General features: G+C 38.1%; 1 protein-coding gene across 8 annotated transcripts in view; it reads left to right on the top strand.

The window, feature by feature from the left end:
* RBM6 (RNA binding motif protein 6) overlaps positions 1-23881 on the top strand; it is a 105710-nt gene that overhangs the window by 12375 nt on the left and 69454 nt on the right. For 2 of the 8 annotated variants that reach the window (XM_058726857.1, XM_058726856.1), the window contains 5 exons: positions 8047-8124; positions 9238-9346; positions 13899-15177; positions 16613-16702; positions 17945-18014. In XM_058726857.1, coding sequence (XP_058582840.1) covers positions 8112-8124; positions 9238-9346; positions 13899-15177; positions 16613-16702; positions 17945-18014 — 1561 coding nt within the window. In that variant the 5' untranslated portion in view covers positions 8047-8111. Of the gene's footprint in view, positions 1-2018; positions 2117-8046; positions 8125-9237; positions 9347-13880; positions 15178-16612; positions 16703-17944; positions 18015-23881 lie in introns of those variants that run through there. The other 6 variants (XM_058726858.1, XM_058726859.1, XM_058726861.1 and 3 more) reach the window with 5 other exon arrangements.

Here is a 23881-nt window from a genome sequence, read left to right as displayed (position 1 = left end):
CACTTTATTGCAGTAACCTGGAACCAGATCTGCACTATCTCCAAAGTTTGCCTGTATTCTTTTCTGTTTTGCACAAATGATACGATGTTACAAATAGTTATTTTGCACATATTTTAAAACTTAATGTATAATAACATCCTAGATCAACTAGCATAGCTACCTTATTTTTTGAGAGTTGCATGGTATTTTAATAGTGTAGTATACTCAATTGATGGTTTAGATTTTATAATCTTTTGCTATTATAAACAGTGCTGCAATATGTGCATTTGTAAATATGTCACCTCACACTGTAAGTTTCTAGGGAATGCATTCCTAGAAGAGGAACTGGAAAGTCAGCGGCAATATGTATTTAAAAGTTTGTGAATTGTACTCCCCTCTCTCTCTGCCCCACCCCTGCTTGCACTCTGTCCCTCTCTTTCAAAAATGAATAAACATTAAAAAAATTTAAAAAGGCGGGGAGTGTCTGGGTGGCTCGTTGGTTGAGCATCCGACTTCGGCTCAGGTGATGATCTCATGGTGTGAGTTTGAGCCGCGTGGGGCTCTGTGCTGACAGCTCAGAGCCTGGAGCCTGCTTTGGATTCTGTATCCCTCTCTCTCCGCCCCATCCCTGCTTGTGCTCTCTGTCTTTCAAAAATGAATAAACATTTAAAAAAAAATTTTTTTTAAGTTTGTGAATTGTAGTTTTCCTTATGTTACTGACTTTTAACTTCATCCCCATTGGTCAGAGAAGATACTTAAATGGTATCTTTTTTTTTTTAAGTTTATTTATTTATGTTGTGAGGGACAGAGACAGCGTGAGTGGGGAAGGGGTGGGGTGGAGAGAGAATCCCAAGCAGGCTCTGCACTCTGTGCAGAGCTGGATGCGGGACTTGAACTCATGAAACCGCAAGATCATGCATGACCTGAGACAAAACCAAGAGTCTGATGTTTAACCAACAGCCACCCAGGTGCCCCAGTATCTTTTTATATCTATTGAGACCTATTTGTGGTTTAACAAATGGTCCATCCTGGAGACTAGTCCGGGTGCACTTGAGAAAATGTGATTCTGCTACTTTTGCATAGAGTGTTCTGTTTGTGTCTATTAGATCTCTAATTGTGTTAAGCTATTTCCTTTTATTCTGTCTGGTTGACCGATTATTGAAAGTGGGGTTTGAAATTTCCAGTTATTAGAGAACTGTTGATTTTTCTCTTCACATTTTCAGTTTTTGCTTCATATATTTTGAGAATCTGTTATTAGGTGCTTAATATTTATGATTTATCTTCTTGCTGTATATTTTGAACCTTTTAGTTAATATCTGATGTCATCCTTTGTCTTTCATAAACTTTGGACTCAAAGTCTGTTTTGTCTGAGGGGTGCCTGGGTGATTCAGTTGGTTAAGCATCCGACTCTGAATTTCGACTCAGGTCATGGTCTCACGGTTCATGAGTTCGAGTCCCACATCGGGCTCTGCACTGACTGCAGAACCTGCTTGAGATTCTCACTCTCTCCCTCTTTCTCTGCCCATTCCCCACACGCGTGTGCGTGCAGTCATTCTCTCTCAAAAATAAACATTAAAAAAAAAAAGTCTATTTTGTCAGATATTAATCTAGCACCTCAGCTTTCATTTGGTTACTATTTGCATGGAATATCTTTTCTGTCTTTTCACTTTCAACCTATTTGTGTCTTTGGATCTAAAGTGAGTCTCTTTAAACATATACAGCTTATACAGTTATACAACATATACACAGCATATACAGTTGATACTTGAATGGCATGGTGGGTTGGGGCACCAACTCCATGCACTGATGAAAATCCATGTATAATTTTTAAATCCCCAAAACTTAACTACTAATAGCCTACTGTTGACTGGAAGCCTCACTGACAACTGAAAAAGTTAGCACATATTTTGTATATGTATTATATGCTGCTGTATTCTTTTTTTTTTAATCTTCATTTTTGAGAGAGAGTGCGAGCAGGTGAGGGGCAGAGAGAAGAGGGAGACAGCAAATCTAAAGCAGGCCCCGTGTGGTCAGTGCAGAGCCTGATGTGAGACGATCATGACCTGAGCTGAAACAGGCTGCTTAACCAACTGAACTACCCAGGCACTCCAGTATATACTGTATTCTTAAGGACGAGGTAAGCTAGAGAGAAAATATTATTAAAATCTCAAGGAAGAGAAAATACACATAGTACTGTTTTTTTAATCAATACCATCTATTTAATTGTTTACAAAAATGAATTGTTAGTATCTATATCAATATTGTCTTTTTATCAATAGTACCTTATCAGTATTATCATAACTTATATGATAAAAACAGTGTAGATGTTTATACATATTACTAACAGTAGATATCAAAAACAAAAAGATAATGGGGCGCCTGGTTGGTTCAGTTGGTTAAGCGTCCAACTTTGGCTCAGATCATGATCTCACTGTTTGTGAGTTTGAGCCCCCTGTTTGGCTCTGTGCTGACAGCTTAGAGCCTGGAGCCTGTTTTGGATTCTGTGTCTCTCTCTCTCTCTGCCCCTTGTCTATATGCACTCTGTCTCTCTCAAAAAATAAACATTTAGGGGCGCCTGGGTGGCGCAGTCGGTTAAGCGTCCGACTTCAGCCAGGTCACGATCTCGCGGTCCGTGAGTTCGAGCCCCGCGTCAGGCTCTGGGCTGATGGCTCGGAGCCTGGAGCCTGTTTCCGATTCTGTGTCTCCCTCTCTCTCTGCCCCTCCCCCGTTCATGCTCTGTCTCTCTCTGTCCCAAAAATAAATAAAAAGCGTTGAAAAAAAAAAATTTTAAAATAAAAAAAAAAATAAACATTTAAAAAAAGAATATATAAAAAATTCATATTTATTTACAGGTACTAATGATTCATGCAGTGGCACCAAGGAAGCAGCAATATGATTGCTTTATGGTAGCCTAGCCTGTACACTAATGAACGAATCATTATAAAATTTTTGTGGCATACGGTATTACAGTCATATTCATAATATAGTATTGGAAACACTGTTAGATTTTTAAAATATTTACCTGTGATGATAGGCTGATAGGCAGTTTCTCCAGTTATGGGAGAGAGAGGCATACTGTATGGTAATGTAATTCTTTGAAAAAAATGTTATGAAATAGCAAGAAAACTAACATATTATTAATTTTTTGTTAAACGTCACTCACATTATGCCTATGTAAGGATAGACTGTCCACTTCATACAAGTCTTGCACATGATGTTCTACACCATGAATACTTGGGTGACGACACAGAACATCTCATATGGCTCTTGCCATACAGTTATTACATTTTCATACAAAGACACACACATACAACAGGCTTATTTATTTATTTTTTTTAAGTTTGTTTTATTTAGAGAAAGTGTAAGTTGGGGAAGGGCAGAGAGGGAAAGAGAGAGAATCCCAAACAAGCTCCACACTGTCAGTGCAGAGCCTGATGCAGGGCTCAAACTCAGGAACTACAAGATCATGACCTGACCTGAAGTCAGACCATTAACTGACTGAGCCTTCCAGGCGCCTCCTTTCATGGCTTTTTCTATAACAATGGCCTCTTCAGTGGTGTAATCCTTCCAGACTTTCATGATATTCTGTCAGGGTTCTCTTTCATAGCATTGACAGTCCTTTCCATAGAGTACCATGTTTAATAAACATTAAAGGTCCTTATGATCCCCTGATCTAAAAGCTGAATTAGAGATGTGTTTGGGGGCAGGTAGACTACTTTGGCACCTTTGGCTTTGAACTCATGGGGTTCTGGGTGGTCAAGGGCATTGTCCAATATGAAAAGAACTTTAAAAGTCAGTTCTTACCAGCAAGGTACTTCCAGACTTCAGGAACTCAGCATCAGTGGAACCAATCCAGAAAAAGTGTTCTTGTTCAGGCTTTCTTGTTGTATAACCAGAAGACTGGCTCAGGGGTTAGCAGCTTTACAGCTCATGAGCCTGACTCAAAACAGTAGAATTAGCCTATATTTCCCTGCCTTATATCTTGGTGCTCTCTTCTCTTCCTTAATAATAGATGTCCCTTGTGGCATTTTTTTTTTTTTTTTCTTTCTGGAGTAGGACCCATTCATCTGGGTTATTATAAACCAGACATTCTTTTTCCCTCAGTGATTTTATTAGTGATTCTGAGAACTCACCTGCTGCTTCCTGGTTGGCAGAAGCTACTTCTTCCATTGTCTTGCCTTTTTTTTTATTAAAAAAATGTTTAAAAAATTTTTTGTACTGTATATTTTTTTGAAGTTTTATTTTATTTTAATTTACATCCAAGTTAGCATATAGCGCAACAGTGATTTCAGGAGTAGATTCCTTAATGCCCCTTAACCATTTAGCCCATCCCCCTTCCCACAACCCTTCCAGTAACCCTCTGTTTGTTCTCCATATTTAGAGGTCTCATGTTTTGTCCCCCTCCCTGTTTTTATATAATTTTTTCTTCCCTTCCCTTGTGTTCATCTGTTCTGTCTTAAAGTCCTCATATGAGTGAAGTTGTATATTTGTCTTCCTCTGACTAATTTCGCTTAGCATGATTAATACCCTCCAGTTCCATCCACATAGTTGCAAATGGCAAGATTTCATTCTTTTTGATTGCCAAGTAATACTCCATTGTATATGTATACCACATCTTCTTTATCCATTCATCCATCGATTGACATTTGGGCTCTTTCCATACTTTGGCTGTTGTCAATAGTGCTGCTATAAACATTGGGGTGCATGTGCCCCTTTGAAACAGCATACCTGTATCCCTTGGATAAATACCTAATAGTGCAATTGCTGGGTCAAAAAATTTTTTTTTAATGTTTGTTTATTCTTGAGAGATTGTTTTTAAATAATGTGGAAAGTAAAAAGTGGAGTTACAAACCAAAGTTATAATAATACTAGCTTTTGTAATTGCCCCTGTATTTATCTTTACCAGAGATCTTCATTTCTTTATATGGCTTTGATTACTATTTAGCTTCTTTTTCAATTTCAACTGGAAGAACTGTTAACATGTCTTGCAGGGCTCATCTAATGGTAATGAACTCCCTCAGCTTTTGTTTATCTGGGAATGTGTCATTTCTTGGAGGACAATTTTCTCAAATATAGAATTCTTGATTGACAGAGTGACTGAGTGTCTTGGTTGAGTGTCCAACTCTTGATTTCAGCTCAGGTCATGATCCCAGGGTCGTGGGTGGAGCCTGCTTAAGATTCTCTCGCTCGCTATCCCTCTCCCCCACTTGTGCGCATGCACTCTCTCTCTCTAAAAATGAAAAAAAAAATTCTTGACAGTTTATGTTTCCTTAGTATTTTACTTACTTAAATATTTTTTTCAAGTTTTATTTAAATTCTAGTTAACGTATAGCGTAATACTGGTTTCAGAATAGAATTTACTGATTCTTCACTTATACCCTTAGTATTTTAATAAATTGTCTACTGCTCTGTGGTCTCTAAGGTTTCTAATGAGGAATTAGCTGATAATCTTTTTTTTTTCTTTTTTTGTGGCTGATAATCTTATTGAGGGTCTCGTCACTTTTGCTGCGTTGAAAATTCTTTGTCTTTTTAAATTTATTTTTATTATTTTTTTCTTTATTTTTTGAGAGAGAGAGAGACAGAGAGCAAGCTGGGGAGGGGCAGAGAGAGAGAGACAGACAGACAGACAGACAGACAGAATCTGAAGCAGGCTCCCGGCTCTAAGCTGTTAGCACAGAGCCTGATGCAGGGCTCAAACTCACAAACAGATCATGACCTGAGTCGAGGTTGGAAGCTTAACTGACTGAGCCACCCAGGTGCCCCCAAAATTCTTTGTCTTTTGACAGTTTGATCATATTGTGTCTTAATGTGAGTTTATCCTACTTGTACTTCATTTAGCTTCCTGGATTTATATATTCATATCTTTCATAACATTTGGTGGATTTTTTTTTTGTTTTGTTTTTTTGTTTTTTGACCATTCTTCAAATAATCTTTCTGCCCTTCCTCTCTCTCTTCTCCTGAGACTCCCATAATCATTGTCCATTTGATGGTATTTCCAGGCCCCCTGGGTTTTGTTCACCTTTGTTCATTATTTTTTCTTTCTGTTCTTCAGACTTTATAATTTCAACCAGCTGGTCTTCAAATTCGCTAATTTTTCTGCCTGCTCAAATCTCTTGAATCCTTTTAGTGAACTTTTCATTGCACTTGTTGTAATTACAGCTCCAGGGTTTTTAATTTATTTTTTTCTTCCACTGTATAAATTTCTGTCTCTTCATAAATATTCTCATTTTGTTTATACATGGTTTTCCTGGTTTCCTTTAGTTCTTTAAGCATAATTAACATAGTTGTCATAAAGTCTTTGTCTAGTAAATCTGATGTCTAGGTTTATTAAGAGATAGTTTCTCTTGATTTATTTCGTTTCTTTGAATGGGCCATATTTTCTTATTTCTTTGTCTTGTGCTTTTTTTCCTTGTTATTGAAAATAGGGCATCATAATTTGATAACTCTGAAAATCACATTCTCCCCTTTTATTGGGGTTTACGGATTTTTTTTTTTTTTTTTTGATTGTTGAAGGCTGTGGTAGTCTGTTTTGAGGCTTTTTCTAAACTATTTTGCCAAGACTATTCCTTGTCCTCACTATGTGATCACTGATGTCTGTGTTCCTTTAGCTCATGTTCATCTAATATTTAGACCAAGATTTCTGTGTATGCCAGAAGCTCAAACAAAAGAAAAACAAGAAACACACTAACAAAACCAAAAAAAGAGAAAAGCAGAAAAATGTATAACACCTGTGTTTTTGCAGAGTGGCTCTGTGCTGGGGCACTCCTTCAACATTTAGTAGCCTTCCTCTGGGCATTGGGATCAGTCTGAGGTGAAAGATTAAAGGTCTTTTCAGGTCTTGTCTCATCATGTGTGTTGCCTGGGTGTGTGTGTAGTTTTCTAAATTTTCCCACATACCTGTTGCTTTGAAATGTTGTAATTTCTCAAAGTGTTTTCACCCCAACTTCCTCATTATCTTTGAGTAGGCTTTGCAGCTTTTATTAGCAGTGCTTGCTAATATCAGGTATCTCCCAAATAGATTAGAACAGATATACTCAGTAATTTGCAAATCAGGTTTCCCTCTGATTTGAGGGAGGGAACTGGGCTGCCACTTTTTCTTCTTCTTCTTCTTCTTTTTTAATGTTTATTTATTTATTTTGAGAGAGAGAGAGAGAGGGAGGGAGAGGGTCCGAGTGAGGGAGCGTGCACGGGGGAGGGGCAGAGAGAGAGGAAGAGAGAATCCCAAGCAGGCTCTGAGCTTTCAGCGCAGAGCCTGACATGGAGCTCAAAAATGCTGAGATCATGACCTGAGGTGAAATCAAGAGTCGGATGCTCAACCGACTGAGTCTCCCAGGTGTCCCTGGGCTGCCACTTTTTCAAGACCAGAACCACTGCCATGCAAGGGTGAGTGGGATAGGGATGAGTAAAAACACCACAAAAGTTGCCTATTGTTTTGAAGAGATTTTTCTTGATTGAACAGTCTCTTGGTTGTACACTTTTGGCTGTTTTCTAAGCTCCATCACAGCTGGTTCAGCCAATTGCTGCTGTTTTTTATGTTTCTGTGGAAGAATGAGGGTTTGGAACTTCCTCATCTGCGATTTTGTTGAAATGTGGATTGTTTATTCACTCTCTTGATAGTGTACTTTGTGTAAAAGTTTGGATTTTGATGAAGTCCACTTTATTTTTAGTTTTTTCCTTGTGCTTTTGGTGTCATTTTAAAAAGCCATTGCTAAATCCAATGTAATGAAAGTTTGCATCATATTTATTTATTTATTTATTTGTTTATTTATTTGACGTTTATTTGAGAGAGAGAGAGCATACACACATGTGTGCGGGGCAGAGAGAGGGAGAGAGAATTCCTAGCAGGCTCTGTGCTGTTGGCACAGAGTCCAATGTGGGGCTTGAACTCAGGAACTGCGAGCTCAGTGACCTGAGCAGAGATCAAGAGTTGGAGCCTTAACTGAATCAGCCACCCAGGTGTCCCTTAATCTTTTTTAGTAGCTGCAGCAAAAATCCTGGAGATGGCTTCTAAGCTTGCCTTGGGTTACATGCCCATTTTAATTTTTTTTTTTTTTTATTTTTTAACAGGAGAAAATTAAATTTAGTGTCATACATATGAGGAATCCATACAGACATGAAATTCTCAAAGCAGTATGGCAACAAGAGGTTTGTAAGACATACTGAATAAGGAGAAGGGTAGTGGTCTTAAGGTACAAAGGGGAGGAAGACCATTAGCAGAAAGGTGAGAAGAGAAACAAAGTTTGCCTTATTATGCAGATAAGTTTTTTGGTACAGAGGAATCTCTCTTAATTGCTCTCTTCCTGTACAATCAGGCAGTTAAGAAGGAGATAAAAAGTTTTTCCTGCTAGGTTTTGATTTCTTTTAATTCAAAATAATGTTTATACCATAGTGGTACATCTTAGTACATGCCCCCGCCCCCCTTTTTTTTTTTTGAGAGAGAGCAAGCTTGCAAGCTAGCTTGAAAGCAGGTGCAGGAGCTGGGGAGGAGCATAGGGAGAGGGAGCAGGCTCCATGCCTAGTGTGGAGCCCTGACTTGGGGCTGATCTCACAACTGTGAGATCTTGACCTGAGCCAAAATCAAGAATCTGACGCTTAACCGACTGAGCCACCCGGACCCCCAGTACATGGCCATTTTTTGAGCAATCACTGTGATGAGGGCGGTAGACTGTTCTAATTGGCCAGGCTGGATTGTGTGGGCTCAACCACAGACTGAGAATGGTGTCAATGTTGAGATGCTGTTTCCAAAAAGGAAGGTGAATGGATGCTGGAAAAATTAGTAAGTATTTAGTAAGTGTAAAGCATTCTTAGTACATTGAGAAATTTGTGATGCCCCAGGGTACACATATTTAAAAGTGAATTTCTTGGGGCACTTAGTGGTTTAATCTGGTTGAGTGTCTGTCTCTTGATTTTGGCTCAGGTCATGATTCCAGGGTCATGAGATTGTGCCCTGCTTTGGGCTATGCACTGAGTGTGGAGCCTGCTTGAGATTCTCTCTCTCTCTCTCTCTCTCTCTCTCGCTCTCTCGCTCTCTCGCTCTCTCGCTCTCTCTTTCTCTTCCCTACTCTTGTGCGTTCTCTCTCTTGCTCTAAAAAATTTTTTTTAATGTATTTCTCTTGTTATAAAGTAATAAGTAAATGTTTAAAAGTGACTTCTGAAAATATCCCTGCTGTTGTTCCTGATAAGCCAGGGTGGCAGAAATTAGTTTAGCCTTTACTTCGTGTTCTAATGTGTTTGTTTTTTGTGGTTTGTTATATACAGGTACTACTATAACTACACAGTTGGGTAGCAAAAGGATCTATTTACTGGGCCCTCTTGACATAGAGATGTGGGGGGATTCTCGATCTGCTAACAGAACAGGACCTTTTCGGTAAGTCTTGAAATTTGAACATTGAAATTTTGTAATGATGACATTTTTTGGTCTGCCATAAAGGGGAATACTTACTTTGTACAAAAACAGCTCTTGTTTGTATATTTATTTAGAGAGAGCACGTGCACCCGCGCGCACGCACACACACACACACACACACACACACACACACACACACGAGCAAGCAGAAGAGAGAGATCTCAGTCAGGCTTCATTCATGCCCAGTGCAGAGCCTGACTCGGGGCTTCGTCTCACAACCATGAGATCATGACCTGAGCTGAAACCAAGAGTCAGACATTTAACTGACTCAGCCACCCAGGAACCCCTAGAAATTTTTTAAATAGTTTCTGTTATTTTTAAAAAACCAGAGCAGCTCAGGTCATGATCTCAGGGCTGTGAGTTCATGCCCCCTTGCTGACAGAACAGAGCCTACCTAGGATTCTCTCTCTGTCCCTCCTCCACTCATGCTGTCTCTCTCTGTCTCTCTCTTTCTCTCTGAATAAATAAGTAAATAAACTTAAAAAAAATTTCTGGTCCTTTCCAAAGTGACTGTGAGGTTGAATACCAAGCTTACCAAGTGTTTTGTGTTTTAGTGCCTTTTTTTTTTTTTTTTAATGTTTATTTATTTTTGAGAGAAAGAGAGAAAGAGTGAGTATAGGCAGGGGAGAGGCAGAGACAGAGGGAGACACAGAATCCAAAGCAGGCTCCAGGTTCTGAGCTGTCAGCACAGAGCCCAACTTGGGGCTTGAACCCATGAACTGTGAGATTGTGACTTGAGTCGAAGTCAGACGCTTAATTGGCTGAGCCACCCACGTGCCCCTTAGCACTTTTTTTAAATATTAAAAAATTATCCCCTGATCATTATTTTTCTGTTTCTTTTAAGAAAGTAATACATAATGTGGCTAAAAAGGAAAGCTAGCAAAAACGTACATAAACATTTATATATGTACATAAACATTTTATTAATTTCACTAATTTATGTCTAGAATCCAGAGCTATGTTTTGCCCACAGCACATTGTGTTTCAGTTACCAAAATAGTTATCAGGAAAAAAAATTACTTAATGCAATTTTCTGAGGTACATTTCAATTTTAGGGATTACTGGGTACAAAGAGAAGTTGAGAAAGTAGTACCATTCAGTTAGTAGTAGATTGATTTTAGATTTGCAGGGAGTTAATTTTTTTATAGCCAATATAACAAATACTGATGATTGTATTTTTAAAACCTTTGCATTGTGCTGACAATAAGGTGCCAAAGGAATGTGATTTTTATGGTTTTACTTTGTGTATGGCAAAGAAATCCAACCTATCATATTACACATTAAAAAATATTGATGTTCCCTTGAAACTTCTGTTACTAGTAAATTTTCTTTTGGATTGGCAATCTGCAAAGTGTATCATGCAAATTCAAAAAGTGTTCTCACTATTCTGAAGCTTGGGATTCCAATGAAAAATTTAGGTTGAGAACTGGGTTTCTTAAATCCATATAATATTTAGTAAAGCTAGTGTTTCATACATACTAAATGATAGGGGTCTTTCTGCTCAGCGGTCTTTAAATTAAAGCAATGGTGGTGATGCTGGGTATGTTTTTCCTTTTAAAATTTAAGGTGTGTGTCAGTGGTCAGTAAATTATAGCCTGCAGCTCACTTTTGTTTTATTGGAACATAGCCATTTGTTTCTAAATTGTCTATGATTGCTTCCATGCCACAATGGCAAAGTTGAATAGTTGTGATCAAGACTGCAAAGCCTGGGGTGCCTGGGTGGCTCAGTTGGTTAAGCGTCCGACTTCAGCTCAGGTCACGATCTTGCGGTCCGCGAGTTCGAGCCCCACGTCGGGCTCTGGGCTGATGGCTCAGAGCCTGGAGCTTGCTTCCGATTCTGTGTCTCCCTCTCTCTCTGCCCCTCCCCCGTTCATGCTGTCTCTCTCTGTCTCAAAAATAAATAAACGTTAAAAAAAAAAAAAAAATTAAAGACTGCAAAGCCTAATATCAATACTGTCTGGCTCTTTGTGGAAACTTTACCAATCCCTAATCTAGATCAGTGAGCTTATACTTTAACATTTTTAAATATTTAGATTGTAATTTATCCTTTTTTGCCCATATTTATGGATGACTGTTTTGTAAATAAGGCTGTTTCTTATACAAATTAACCTAATTTAGATTGTTTAGATAAGCCTCAAGAAATGTTGGGTAACCTTAGCTCTATTGTATAACTTAAAAAAAAAAAGTTTTTAGAACATTTTTCTTTTCACCAATTTATTATTTAAAATTCTATTTCCCCACCTTCATTTTTTTTCCTTCTGTAACCAGAGATCCGTTTTACTAGTTCCTTTTTTTTTAAATATGAAATTTATTGTCATATTTCCCTTCATTTTAAATAAGTTATTACAGGGGCGCCTGGGTGGCGCAGTCGGTTAAGCGTCCGACTTCAGCCAGGTCACGATCTCGCGGTCCGTGAGTTCGAGCCCCGCGTCAGGCTCTGGGCCGATGGCTCGGAGCCTGGAGCCTGTTTCCGATTCTGTGTCTCCCTCTCTCTCTGCCCCTCCCCCGTTCATGCTCTGTCTCTCTCTGTCCCAAAAATAAATAAAAAAAAAAAAAAAAAAAAAAAAAACGTTGAAAAAAAATAAATAAGTTATTACATGCTATTTTTAAGATCTTTGACTAAAAGGGAGACATAGTTTATATAGCATAAGTTTTTGAAAGACTTATGCTCTGGATTTTAAAAAAGATATCTTGTAGGAAAATGATTATTTCATTTTAACTTCTTACGTTTTATCTTATTTGGTTGAAAATGGCTTTTGTAGTCGCTGCTATTTTACGTTAATAGAACTGTATCTTGCATAAAATACAGTTCTAAGAACCCTAAAGTACGGTAGGGGTAGGTTACTCTAGATGAATTTGATCTTCCCAACTTAAGAGAGTAAGATAATCTTAGGGCAGTATTCAAAGACAGTGTTAGATGCATTCTGGTCAGAAAACATGTAGATTTAGATGCCTCAGCACCCATAAGTGTCTATCTACTGAGGCTTACTGTAAGCTAATTATTGGGATTTGATGATTTTAAATAAAACACTAGAGTTAGTGGTAATGCATCAGTTTTAGTGCAATACTGTATTATGAAGAACATTTAAACTTGCTCCTCTTATGATGAACCACATAGACATAATTAATGGGAGCTAATAGAAATCATCATGTTCTGGAAATCCATTAAATATACATCATTCTAATGTTCAGGTTACTGTTGTTGAAGTCCTATTATTTTAAGAAAGGATTTGGCCTTGTAACTTTCTCCTGAACTGAGTGTCCTTCAAGTCTTTCTCTGGTGGTGTAGTCTGTGCTCAGAAGGGTCATACAATAGAACCTATATATTCTGGAAGAAGATAGCTGATTTGGACTTGATTTCCTAATATAATACTTTTGTTTTACTGCAAAATAGCAGATAACCCTTCAGATCATTTCATGTTTTCCTTTTTCATGCTCTCTCCTTCCCCTCAAGCTTAGGATCTAGGTATCTAATTGCAGATTTAAATTCCCTTTTACCAAAGCCAAAGCATGTAAAATGGTCTGAAGGTTAGGGAAGATTTGGGTAGAATGAAAGACTAGAGCAGTTCTCATTTATCTCTTGAGTTTTGTAAACTGAGAATGTGAATTTAATATTTACTTTGCTTATTTTTTAAATATATTTTATTACTATTAAATAGCATGAGGCATTAGATTCTGGAATATCAGCTTTTGGGACTTGGAGATAATACTTGAAGGCCTAATGCTCTAAGTCCCTTTCAGCATTAAGCTTCTGGATGCTGTTGCTTGGCTAGGTTGATGTATGAACGCTTCGTGGCATGATTTCATGCTGCCTTTTGTGATACTCTTGGATAGTATTAATATTAGGACCCAGGTGAGAGCGCTTCTAGGTGGAGCCACTGTAGAACTGGATTTTAGATACAGCCAGGGCTGATGCTCAGCTGGTATACACTTGTGTTCTCCTGCTGGTGATATACAGCCAGTGTTCTTTCATTTTGGACCTGCATTCATTCTGATCTAGGTAGTGTCCATGCTGTAGCTGTAATCAAATATTTTGGAATGTTATCCCTGTATGCTGAAATGAGAAAGACATCGCCTAAAATTTACTGTCATACATTTATGGTGCATTGATTTATTTGATGTATAGGAATCATCATGTTGATCTTGGAATTCTAAGTTCCCTGGCTGTAGGAAATGGAAATTTTTGTAGTGTGTCACCATTGCTAGCTTATCTGGTGTTGCGGATTTTCCCTGTTGCAGGACTGGGTGAAAGCTTTTTCTGCAGCAGTCATGTTGAAAACCTTGTGTTGACTTTCCTCGTGTTCTGAAATGGGAGCATAAAAGTTTACTCCGCCACTTCGTCTTAAAATAGCAAAACATTGCTGTTTTCTGCAGATCTAGGACCTTGTTACAGAACTCTGCCAAAAAAAAAAAATGTTTGCAGAAGAATGTGCTGTGATTAGAGAAGAATATGCTGGTGTGTAGATTTCAAACTCTCTGGACAATATGAATAACACTGTCTTTGTTTCTACAGTGGGAGCCAAGAAGAAAGGTTTGCTCCCGGGTGGAACAGGGATTATCCTCCTCCTCCCCTTAAGAGTCATGCTCAAGAGAGACACTCTGGCAACTTTCCTGGCAGAGATTCACTTCCCTTTGATTTCCAGGGGCATTCGGGGCCTCCCTTTGCAAATGTAGAGGAGCATTCTTTCAGCTATGGCGCTAGAGACGGACCGCATGGTGACTATCGAGGAGGGGAGGGACCTGGACATGATTTCAGGGGGGGAGATTTTTCATCTTCTGATTTCCAGAACAGAGATTCATCACAGTTGGACTTCAGGGGTAGGGACATACATTCTGGGGATTTTCGGGATAGAGAAGGACCACCTATGGACTATAGGGGTGGAGATGGTACTTCTATGGATTATAGAGGTAGGGAGACATCTCACATGAACTACAGAGACAGGGATGCTCACACTGTTGACTTCAGAGGTAGGGATGCTCCTTCATCTGACTTCAGGGGCCGGGGCACTTATGATTTAGATTTCAGAGGCCGGGATGGATCCCATGCAGATTTTAGGGGAAGAGATTTGTCGGATTTGGATTTCAGGGCCAGAGATCAGTCCCGTTCTGATTTTAGGAATAGAGATGTATCTGATTTGGACTTCAGGGACAAAGACGGAACACAGGTGGACTTTAGAGGCCGAGGTTCAGGTACTAGTGATCTAGACTTTAGGGACAGGGATACGCCACACTCAGATTTCAGAGGTAGACACCGGTCCAGGACTGATCAGGATTTTAGGAGCAGAGAGGTGGGACCTTGTATGGAGTTTAAAGATAGGGAGATGCCCTCTGTGGATCCAAATATTTTGGATTACATACAACCCTCTACACAAGATAGAGAACATTCTGGTATGAACGTGAACAAGAGAGAAGAATCCACACATGACCATACAACAGAAAGGCCTGCTTTTGGCATTCAGAAAGGAGAATTTGAACATTCAGAAACAAGAGAAGGAGAAAAACAAGATGTAACCTTTGAACATGAGTCTTCATCGGACTTTCAGAACAGCGAAAGTCCACTTCAAGACCAAGACAAGTCACAGCTTTCTGGAGGTGAGCAACAGAGTTCAGATGCTGGTGTGTTTAAAGAAGAAGGTGGTCTGGACTTTCTTGGCCGGGAAGACACTGATTACAGAAGCATGGAGTACCGTGATGTGGATCACAGGCTGCCAGGAAGCCAAATATTTGCCTATGGCCAGAGCAAGTCTTTTCCAGAGGGCAAAACTTCCCGAGATGCCCAACGGGACCTTCAGGTATGTTAATGGAGTAGATTGCTTTTCTGCTGGATGAAGTGTAGAGTCCAGGATCCTTGGTCCTGGGAGGCTCCTGGCTTGCTCAGTCAGTAGAGCATGTGAATCTTGATCTCAGGGTTGTAAATTAGAGCCCCAGGTTGGATGTAGAGATTATTTAAAAATAAAATCCTTAAAAAAAATAAACCCAAAATGTATATTCAGGAATGGAATGTACATCTCTAGAGCAACTCATGTATCTCTTATTTTGCTTTATGGTGCTGATTGAAATGCATTAGGATAATTTAGTTAGAAAGTATGTCTTTGGGAGTTGGTTCTCTAAATTCTTGCTAGTCAGGCCTTGTAGCTATTTAGGGAACATTTTCTATGTTTTGTTTTGTTTTTTTTTTAAGTTTATTTATTTATGTTGAAAGAGAGAGCTCATCTGTGCAAGCAAGCAGAGGAGGGGCATAGAGAGGGATAGAGAGAGAGAATCCCAAGCAGGCTCCGTGCCATCAGCCCAGAGCCCTACGCAGGGCTTGAAGCCACAAACCTGGAGGTCATGACTTGAGCCAAAACCAAGAGTCGGACAGTCAACCGACTGAGCCACCTAGGCACTGTAGGGTCCATTTTTTTGTTTAAACTCATTTAGGATATACAGAATACCTAGGAGTCTTCCTAGTTGTAAGGAAGTGATGGTAATATTGCAGGTATATTCTTACAGTTAACTTAATTAACTTAATTGTTGAATTTCAATATATATAATATATAATTTAACATATATAATCTAAGAGAAGTGAATTATGTTTGCAGTTGGTTAATGCAAATATTATCTTTGAAATAGACTTTACTCATCTCTACTCAGGTTACTGTTATTTTGGACGGTAATCCTAAGACATGCTAACCAAATGGATTTTGAGAATGTTAGAGCTGATTGACTATATAATTCATTGTTCAGGATATTTTCAAGAGTAAAAGACATCGGAGTTAAGGCTTTTGTGAATATGGAAAATGCGTATTTCTCTGAATTATACTGTTACGTTGTATGGTCAGGTGACACCTTTTGGTCTTGTTCTGAAATTTGTTTATAGTTGACATCTTTGACAAATGGCATCTGGTTTAAGAATTTTTTCTATTTTCTCATTCAGGAAAAGAAAATTATATTTTTGAGAATATGTTTTTTTCCCCTAATTATAAGTCCTGTTCAATGTTGTTTCTCTTAATGCTCTGCTTTATATTCCAGGACTCTTCAGTGAGCCTTGGTTTTAGCTCACTTATATACTAATGATTTGAAATTAAATTTTGGAACTCAAAAAAATAGAGAAAATTATAGTTTTTCATACCTTATATGATGCAAGTCATTTTGATTTTGCTCCTAAGAACCTGTATTTTACCTTCACTTTCATTTGCATACTAACATATACTCATTTCTGAAATAATCTTTTATTGTGGATTCAAGGATCAAGATTATAGGACTGGCCCAAGTGAGGAGAAACCAAGCAAGCTTATTCGATTAAGCGGGGTGCCTGAAAATGCCACAAAAGAAGAGGTAAGCCTCTTTCTTCTTTTTCCTTTTTTTTTTTTTTCTGTCAATTAAAAAAATGTTTTTTGACTTTGTATTTTGAAAAGTTAATAGATTCACAAGAAGGTGCAAAGAAATGTACATGGAAGTTTTGGGTGTCCTTCCTGCAGGGTTAACGTCTTGTATTACTACAGGACAATAGCTAAACCAGGAAATTGGCTTTGGTACAATCCATAGAACTTATTTAGGTTTCAGCAGTTATACATTCACTCACTGAGGTGGGGTTTGTTAAAAACAAACAAACAAAAAATTTTGACAAATAATTGCTGTCCTTGGACCGATAATCATCCTTTAGGGCATAATCTAAGAGGGAGGATTGGATTGCATACATAAAGAGGCAGTTTATTTACAACAGTACGAACTGGGAGCTGCCTAACTCGTCATTGTTAAAGGACTGGCTGACTAAATTATAGCTGAACTTACAGGGAAATCTGGTCAGAATATTACAATAAGAAGAGCAAACTGCTTACTCTGTGCCAGGCATTACGTGACATCTACATGCATTAGTTCTTTAATTATCACAGTACCTTATGAATAGGTACTCTTTATTCATTCCCTGTAAATATTAAGCATATGCTGGGCACTGAATAATATAGCAGTGGATATTGTAAAGTCACTGCCTCCATGGATAATAAAAAAGTAAACAAAACCCCATAATTTCAGGTAGTGATAAATGCTCTGAAGATAAATAAAGGTGTAGAGCGTAACTGGGGTAGGGGCTGTTTTTGATCGGGTATTTGGGGAAGGCATCACTAAGAAAATGACATTTGAGCCAAGCCTGACTGCTGGGAGAGAACAATCCATTTGAAGATGAGGAAAAGAACTGACTAGGTGTGAGGGAGTTAGGTGCCATGGCCCTCTACTGACTTGAGCCTAGGGCATCATCTTCTCTTTAACAGATGAGAAACTTGGCACTGAAAAGTTACACAGCAAGAGAGCAGGAGAGGCTTGAAATGTAGGCAGTCTGATTTCAAAGCTCAAGTTCTTGACAGTTATGCTCTTTCTGCCTTTTTTACGTACTTAGGAATTTTTTAATAATTATGTTCTACTCATTAACAGTTTTGAGTGCCTAGAGTATGCATGGGTTAATTTTGCCTTTATAAAGTAATGATTGCTTTAAATTATATAGAATAAAAACAAAAAGGAAAGTTAAATATTCAGTGTTAGATAATGATTTGTGTCATTAGTGTAAACACCGTATTCTTGCAGATTCTTAATGCCTTTCGGACTCCTGATGGCACGCCTGTAAAGGACTTGCAGTTGAAGGAGTATAACACAGGTGAGTTTCTGGACATGCATGTGGCCTTGGGTTAGGAAGGGTATTTGTCAGATCTCTGCATCATGTGCTACTCAAAATTTTTTTAAGAAACCACAGTTAAGATTTCCAGAAGCCTCCTGTTGATGTCTTCAAATAACAGCCAGCTTTAGTCTTAGCTGTGGTTCTTTGTGGCTGTTTGTCCACACATGGGCGATGAGGATGCATTGTTCCAGTTCTTCTGGGTGCCTATGAGATCTAAAGTGAGTGTTGTAGCATTTACCCCTGAATATATTTTATATAATCGTTAAACTTGCTGTTTATGTTCTTCATGGTGGTGGTGTTTTTATGTATGAGCCCATAGGATTTAATAAACTTACTGTATTTGAAAATTTATATTTCATTGCTTCAGCGTGACATTTACAACTTTCCAGAGAAATTGTACAAATTAGTGGTTTCTTGAATTTTCAGTCTTGCTCTGAGAATGAAGTCCTGCAACAGCTGTTTTGTTGAAATTCATGGATAGATCCAGAAGAGCTTTCTCTTTGACCTCTGCTCTGTGGTCTGAACTGCAGATTAAACTTTTCATAATATCCTCCTAGTGTCTTAGAGTGCCAAGTTTGGTCAGTTCCTTCAAATCTTAATACATTACAGAAAAAGTGGAAGTGAAATGTTAGGCATTCAAGGTATCGACTGATATTTTTAGGTTACATAATATGAAATGATTTAAATATGAAAGTAATCTTTAAGTGGTGTCTTTTGCAGAATTTTCAGTTGAAGAAAGTAGACCATTAATCTATTTACAGAATCTTAGTAATCCAAATTTAAGAACTCTTCAAGAAAGAGTGTGCTGTGTTTTGAGGATATAGTTTACTTCTAAACAATTTACATGGATTAAATTTTTCATGTTAACTAGGTAGCTGCTTTTTCAGTTTGGTTCCGCAGAGGGAAACTATCCATAAAAATAAATTTTTGTGCTTGAAATAATTTGATGTTTGTGTCATGTCTAGAAATAGTTGGTCTGTAAATTGAGAATAAACTCAGAAACATTATTTTTTAGAAAGCTAATTATTTTTTTGTTTTAAAAGCATCAATTCTGAGTTTGTGAAAACAGAAGAGTAGTTATGTTCTTACACATTCACACATTCACGTCTTTGTGCGCGCGTGCGCATGTCTCATACACACTGTATTCATTCACTATTATCTTTAGGAACTAAAAGAATTTATAGGCTGCAGTTATTTTTCAACTGACAGCAGTAACCTCAGCTTTGGTCTTATTTCCTTAATTGTGTTTTCGTTAAGCATTGGTATATTTGGAAAGGAGATGTCTTGATGTTTAAATAGCAATTTAAACTCTTCATTTCTTTAGTACTGACTGAATTTATATATTGTCAGATTTATTAGCAGAGTAATGCTTATATTAATTTATAAGGTCCATAGAAGTTCTTAAATTTGCTTACTGTAGTAGCTGTTAGAATAATTGGCAGATGTAAGACATTAATTAATACTCATGTAAAATAATTTAAGACAGTGGTTAAAAAAAAATCACCTTTCAGGAAATACACTCTTTTCTTGGCATTTTATTATATGAAGTAATGATGTATTAAAAGTAGATACATGGTTCTTTTGTTTTAAATGAGATAACTGGATTACTAGTCCCATGTTATCCATTTCTTCATGGCAAGTAGAATGAAATTTTGAAAATACCTGTCAGATCATGTTATTGCCATGCCAGAAATCGTCTAAAGGTTTTCCATCTCACTTGCAAGAAATTTGCAACTCCTTGTTCTGACTTACAGAATCCTGCATGAGCTGGCCCTTAGCTGTTTGACCTCATCCCGTACTGCTCTCCACCTTTCTTATTACGCTCTAGCCACACTGAGCCTTTCTGTAGGCTTGACCAAATACAGACTTCTTTCTCTGTCAGGGCCCTTGCACTGTTCTCCCCTCTGATCCTCACTTGTCTTCTGGGATTTAGTTCATGGCTTCAGTTTCACCTCTCAGGGGCTTGCCTCACTACTCCAAAATCACTCCTTAGTTATTTTCATCATATCCTGGTTTGTTGTCATAGGATCTATCACTTTTATTTTCCAGTGGTTTTGTGTGTCTTATTCCTCCCACTAGAAAGTTCCATGACAGCAGGAGCCTTGTCTGTCTTGTTCCCTCCTGTTACACTTGCCACTGTGTCTGGCACTGATGCGTTCTCAGTATGCATGGAATGAGTGAATATCTGTGAGGTATATAGAGAGCAGCTATGATCTCCTCTCAGGTGATCAACAGTAAAGGGTCATTTAGGTTCCATAGCAATGCAGTCATATCTGCTGAAGAATATGCCTTGGAGCAATCAGATGTTTTAAGAACTTTAACAGTTGCTTGTTAAAAGACTGTATGTGTATTTTAGCAGAAAAGGTGACTTTTATGAATGGCAGTTAGTTTTTTTAGGTTGTGTGATAACCTGCAATGATCTTGTGGGATGGACATTGCTCATAAGGGGACTGTAGGGTAGAGTTCGTCCTTTTCACTGGTGTAATGGGGCCGGGGGGGGGGGGGGCAGTCTGTAACAGAAAAAAAGACTAATGCCTGCTCACTGACTTTAGTAATTATCAATTTAATTTTTGTTTCATTTAGAGCTGTGTAAGTACAGGGCTACAAGTTTTATCCAAAATCTGTGGGATCAAAAGTCAAAATTATAACTTTTTCTGAATATAGAAAGATAATGTGGTACGTAGATCATATATGAATTCTATCCCCCAGTGGGATGTATATCAAACATAGTAATACTTCAAAATATATGAATGTTCTCACTAAGAGGACTGACTAAAGACAGTAAAGGATTCAGTATAGTACTGGTCAGGATTTGTTTCCAAATGACTTCACATGACCTGAAAATTTACCAAAAACCTTGATATTTAAGAGATTTTGGGCTTTTAGAATTGCAGATAAGAATTGTGAACCTACATAATGTTGTGTATATCTGAGGTTTTTTGCCATTTGTAAATATGTTATAACCCCATTAGTTGTAAATTACCTTGAGTAACATTACACTCCTTGAAAAAGTATCAGGAGTGACATGTGTTTTGGTGACTGGATGAATAAACTTTGGTATGTACATACAATGGAATACTATTCAACATTAAAAATGGATGAATTTCAGGTATTATACTAAGTAAAAGAAATCAGATTCAAAAGGCTACATGCTGCATAAAAAGGAATGAAATACTGATACATGCTATAACTTGGATGAATCTTGAAAATATTGTGCTGAGTGAAAGAAGCTGGGCACAAAAGAGCACATACTCTCACATGATCCCGTTTTTTAAAGTGTTTATTTATTTTGAGAGAGAGCGCACAGGAGTGGGGAAGGGCCAGAGAGGGGGAGAGAGAGAATGCCAAGCAAGCTTGGCACTGTCAGTGCAGAACGTGATGTGGGGCTCAGTCCCACAAACCGTGAGATCATGGCCTGAGTCTAAATCAAGAGCCAGAGGCCTAACCGACTGAGCCACCCAGGCACCCCTGATATGATCCCATTTATATAAAATATCCAAAATAGACATATCTGTAGAAAAAGAAAGCAGAGTGGGTAATTTAGTTGTTACCAAGGGCTGGAGGAGGGGAAATGGAGAGTGACTGCTTAATGGGTATAAGGTTTCCTTTTGGGGTGATAAAAATGTTCTGGAAATAGATAGTGGGGATGGTTATATAACATTGTGAATGTACTTAATACCACTGAATCGCATACTTCAAAATGGTTAAATGGTAAATATTATGTTATATGTATTTGATCTAATTTTTAAAAAGACTGTATACAATATGATTCCATTTCTGTGACATTCTGGAAAAAGCAAAATGATAGGAATAGAAAATCGTGGTTGCCAGGGTGTTGGGGAAGGATTTGGAAAGTAGAAAGAAACATGGCAATTTTGGGGCACAATGGAACTGTTCTGTATATAGGTTGTGGTAGTGTTATCAATGTTAAATTCACCGAAATTGGTTAACTACTGTATCTAAGAGAATTTTTTTTTTTTTTAATTTTTTTTTTTAACGTTTATTTACTTTTGAGACAGAGAAAGACAGAGCATGAACGGGGGAGGGTCAGAGAGAGAGAGGGAGACACAGAATCTGAAACAGGCTCCAGGCTCCGAGCTGTCAGCACAGAGCCCAACGCGGGGCTCGAACTCACGAACTGTGAGATCATGACCCGAGCCGAAGTCGGAGGCTCAACTGACTGAGCCACCCAGGCGCCCCTAAGAGAATTTAAATAAGAGTAATAAGAGAATATCCTTATTAAGAAATAACTCGCTGAAGTTTTTAGGAGTGAAGGACTATGGTGTATACTTTTTTCTCTCCTGTGGTTTAGGGAAAAATATTTCATGCATGTGGAGAAGGGAGGAAGAGAATAATGATAAAATAGACACAACAAGATATATCAGTAGCTGAGTTTGGGTAACAGGTGTATGCATGTGTTTGTGCTATTATTCTTGCAACTTTTTTGTAACTTGGAAATTATTTTCAGTAAAAAGTTGAAAAACTGATATGCAACTGGGGTGCCTTGGGTGGCTTAGTCAATTAAGCATCCTACTTCGGCTTAGGTCATGATCTCACAGTTCGAGATTTTGAGCCCCCTGTCAGGCTCTGTGCTGACAGCTTAGAGCCTGGAGCCTGCTTTGGATTCTGTGTCTTCCTCTCTCTCTACCCCTCCCTCGCTCATATTCTGTCTCTCTCAAAAATAAAACGTTAAAAAATTTTAAAAACTGACATGCAGCTGATATATTTTATTGTTAAATGATTAGAAATCTTGCAAGATAAAGACTACAGTGAACAGCTTCTGTGAACAATAGAGCAGTGGTTCTCCGAGTGGGTGCTGGACCAGCAGTGTCAGCACTACTTCAGACCTTGTTGAAATACAAATTCTCAGGCCTCACTTTAGACCTGCCAGATGATAAACTGGGGGTGAGGCCCAGCTGTCTCTGCTTTAACAGGTGTTCCACTTGATTTTGATGTGCCCTGAATTGTGAGAAACCACTGCATTAGATTGACTATGTTTATATTCTTTATTCTAGAACTTTTTGGCACTATTTAAAAGAGACTTAGTAAGCAGGTACACTTTCTTTAAGTCAAAAAGACTAACGCTTTTGTGCTTTTGGAGCCTATGGCAAACACTTGCCTTGTCTGCCTCATGCCACTTCTGCTGTACTGAGCTGGGGTGGGAGCTAGAGTAGGGTTGATGCTGTTTTATGACCTTAGTTGTACTTTCTGTTTATGTAGCATATCTCCTCCAGAGATCTTGGAATGGTTGTAGATGTTCTCATTCTCAAAGTGTTTCTGTAACCTATGAATATAGAGAGAATTGCTCTTGGTTTTTAGGTGGACTTACTACATACTATATGGTATACAAACTTGCTGTGATACTTTTTCCAAAGGAATTTGTATTATTTAAGCAACAGATGACATAGTTTTTGGATTATGTTTCCCAATGTTTCTATGTTTGAGACATAGAAAGTAATTCTTCATTTCTTCATAGAAGTGAATTCTTCAATTCACTGAAGTGTTACAGAATTACTATTTAAAAATTGTTATTTATTTATTTAAGTAATCTCTACACCCAATGTGGGGCTCAAATTCATGACCCTGAGACCAAGAGTCACACGCTCTTCTGACTGAGCCAGCCAGGCACCCCTATAGAATTATTGTAGTACTGTTTTATTAATCAGTATAGCAAAGATAGAAGGCTGATGGAAGTGGTGTTAGGAAGAAGGAGTATCTTGCTTTGAATCTTTCAGTGTTCATTCATACAATGAATGGGTCCAATTTCTGTAACAGGCTCATATCCTATCCTTTCATTTTGCACAGTTGAAATGGTTTGAGGGTTTTTGTTCTTTTTTTTTTTTTTT

This window comes from Neofelis nebulosa, chromosome 4 (genome assembly GCF_028018385.1).
Source record: "Neofelis nebulosa isolate mNeoNeb1 chromosome 4, mNeoNeb1.pri, whole genome shotgun sequence".
Lineage (NCBI taxonomy): Eukaryota > Metazoa > Chordata > Mammalia > Carnivora > Felidae > Neofelis > Neofelis nebulosa.
This window is presented reverse-complemented; position numbering and strand designations above follow the sequence as displayed.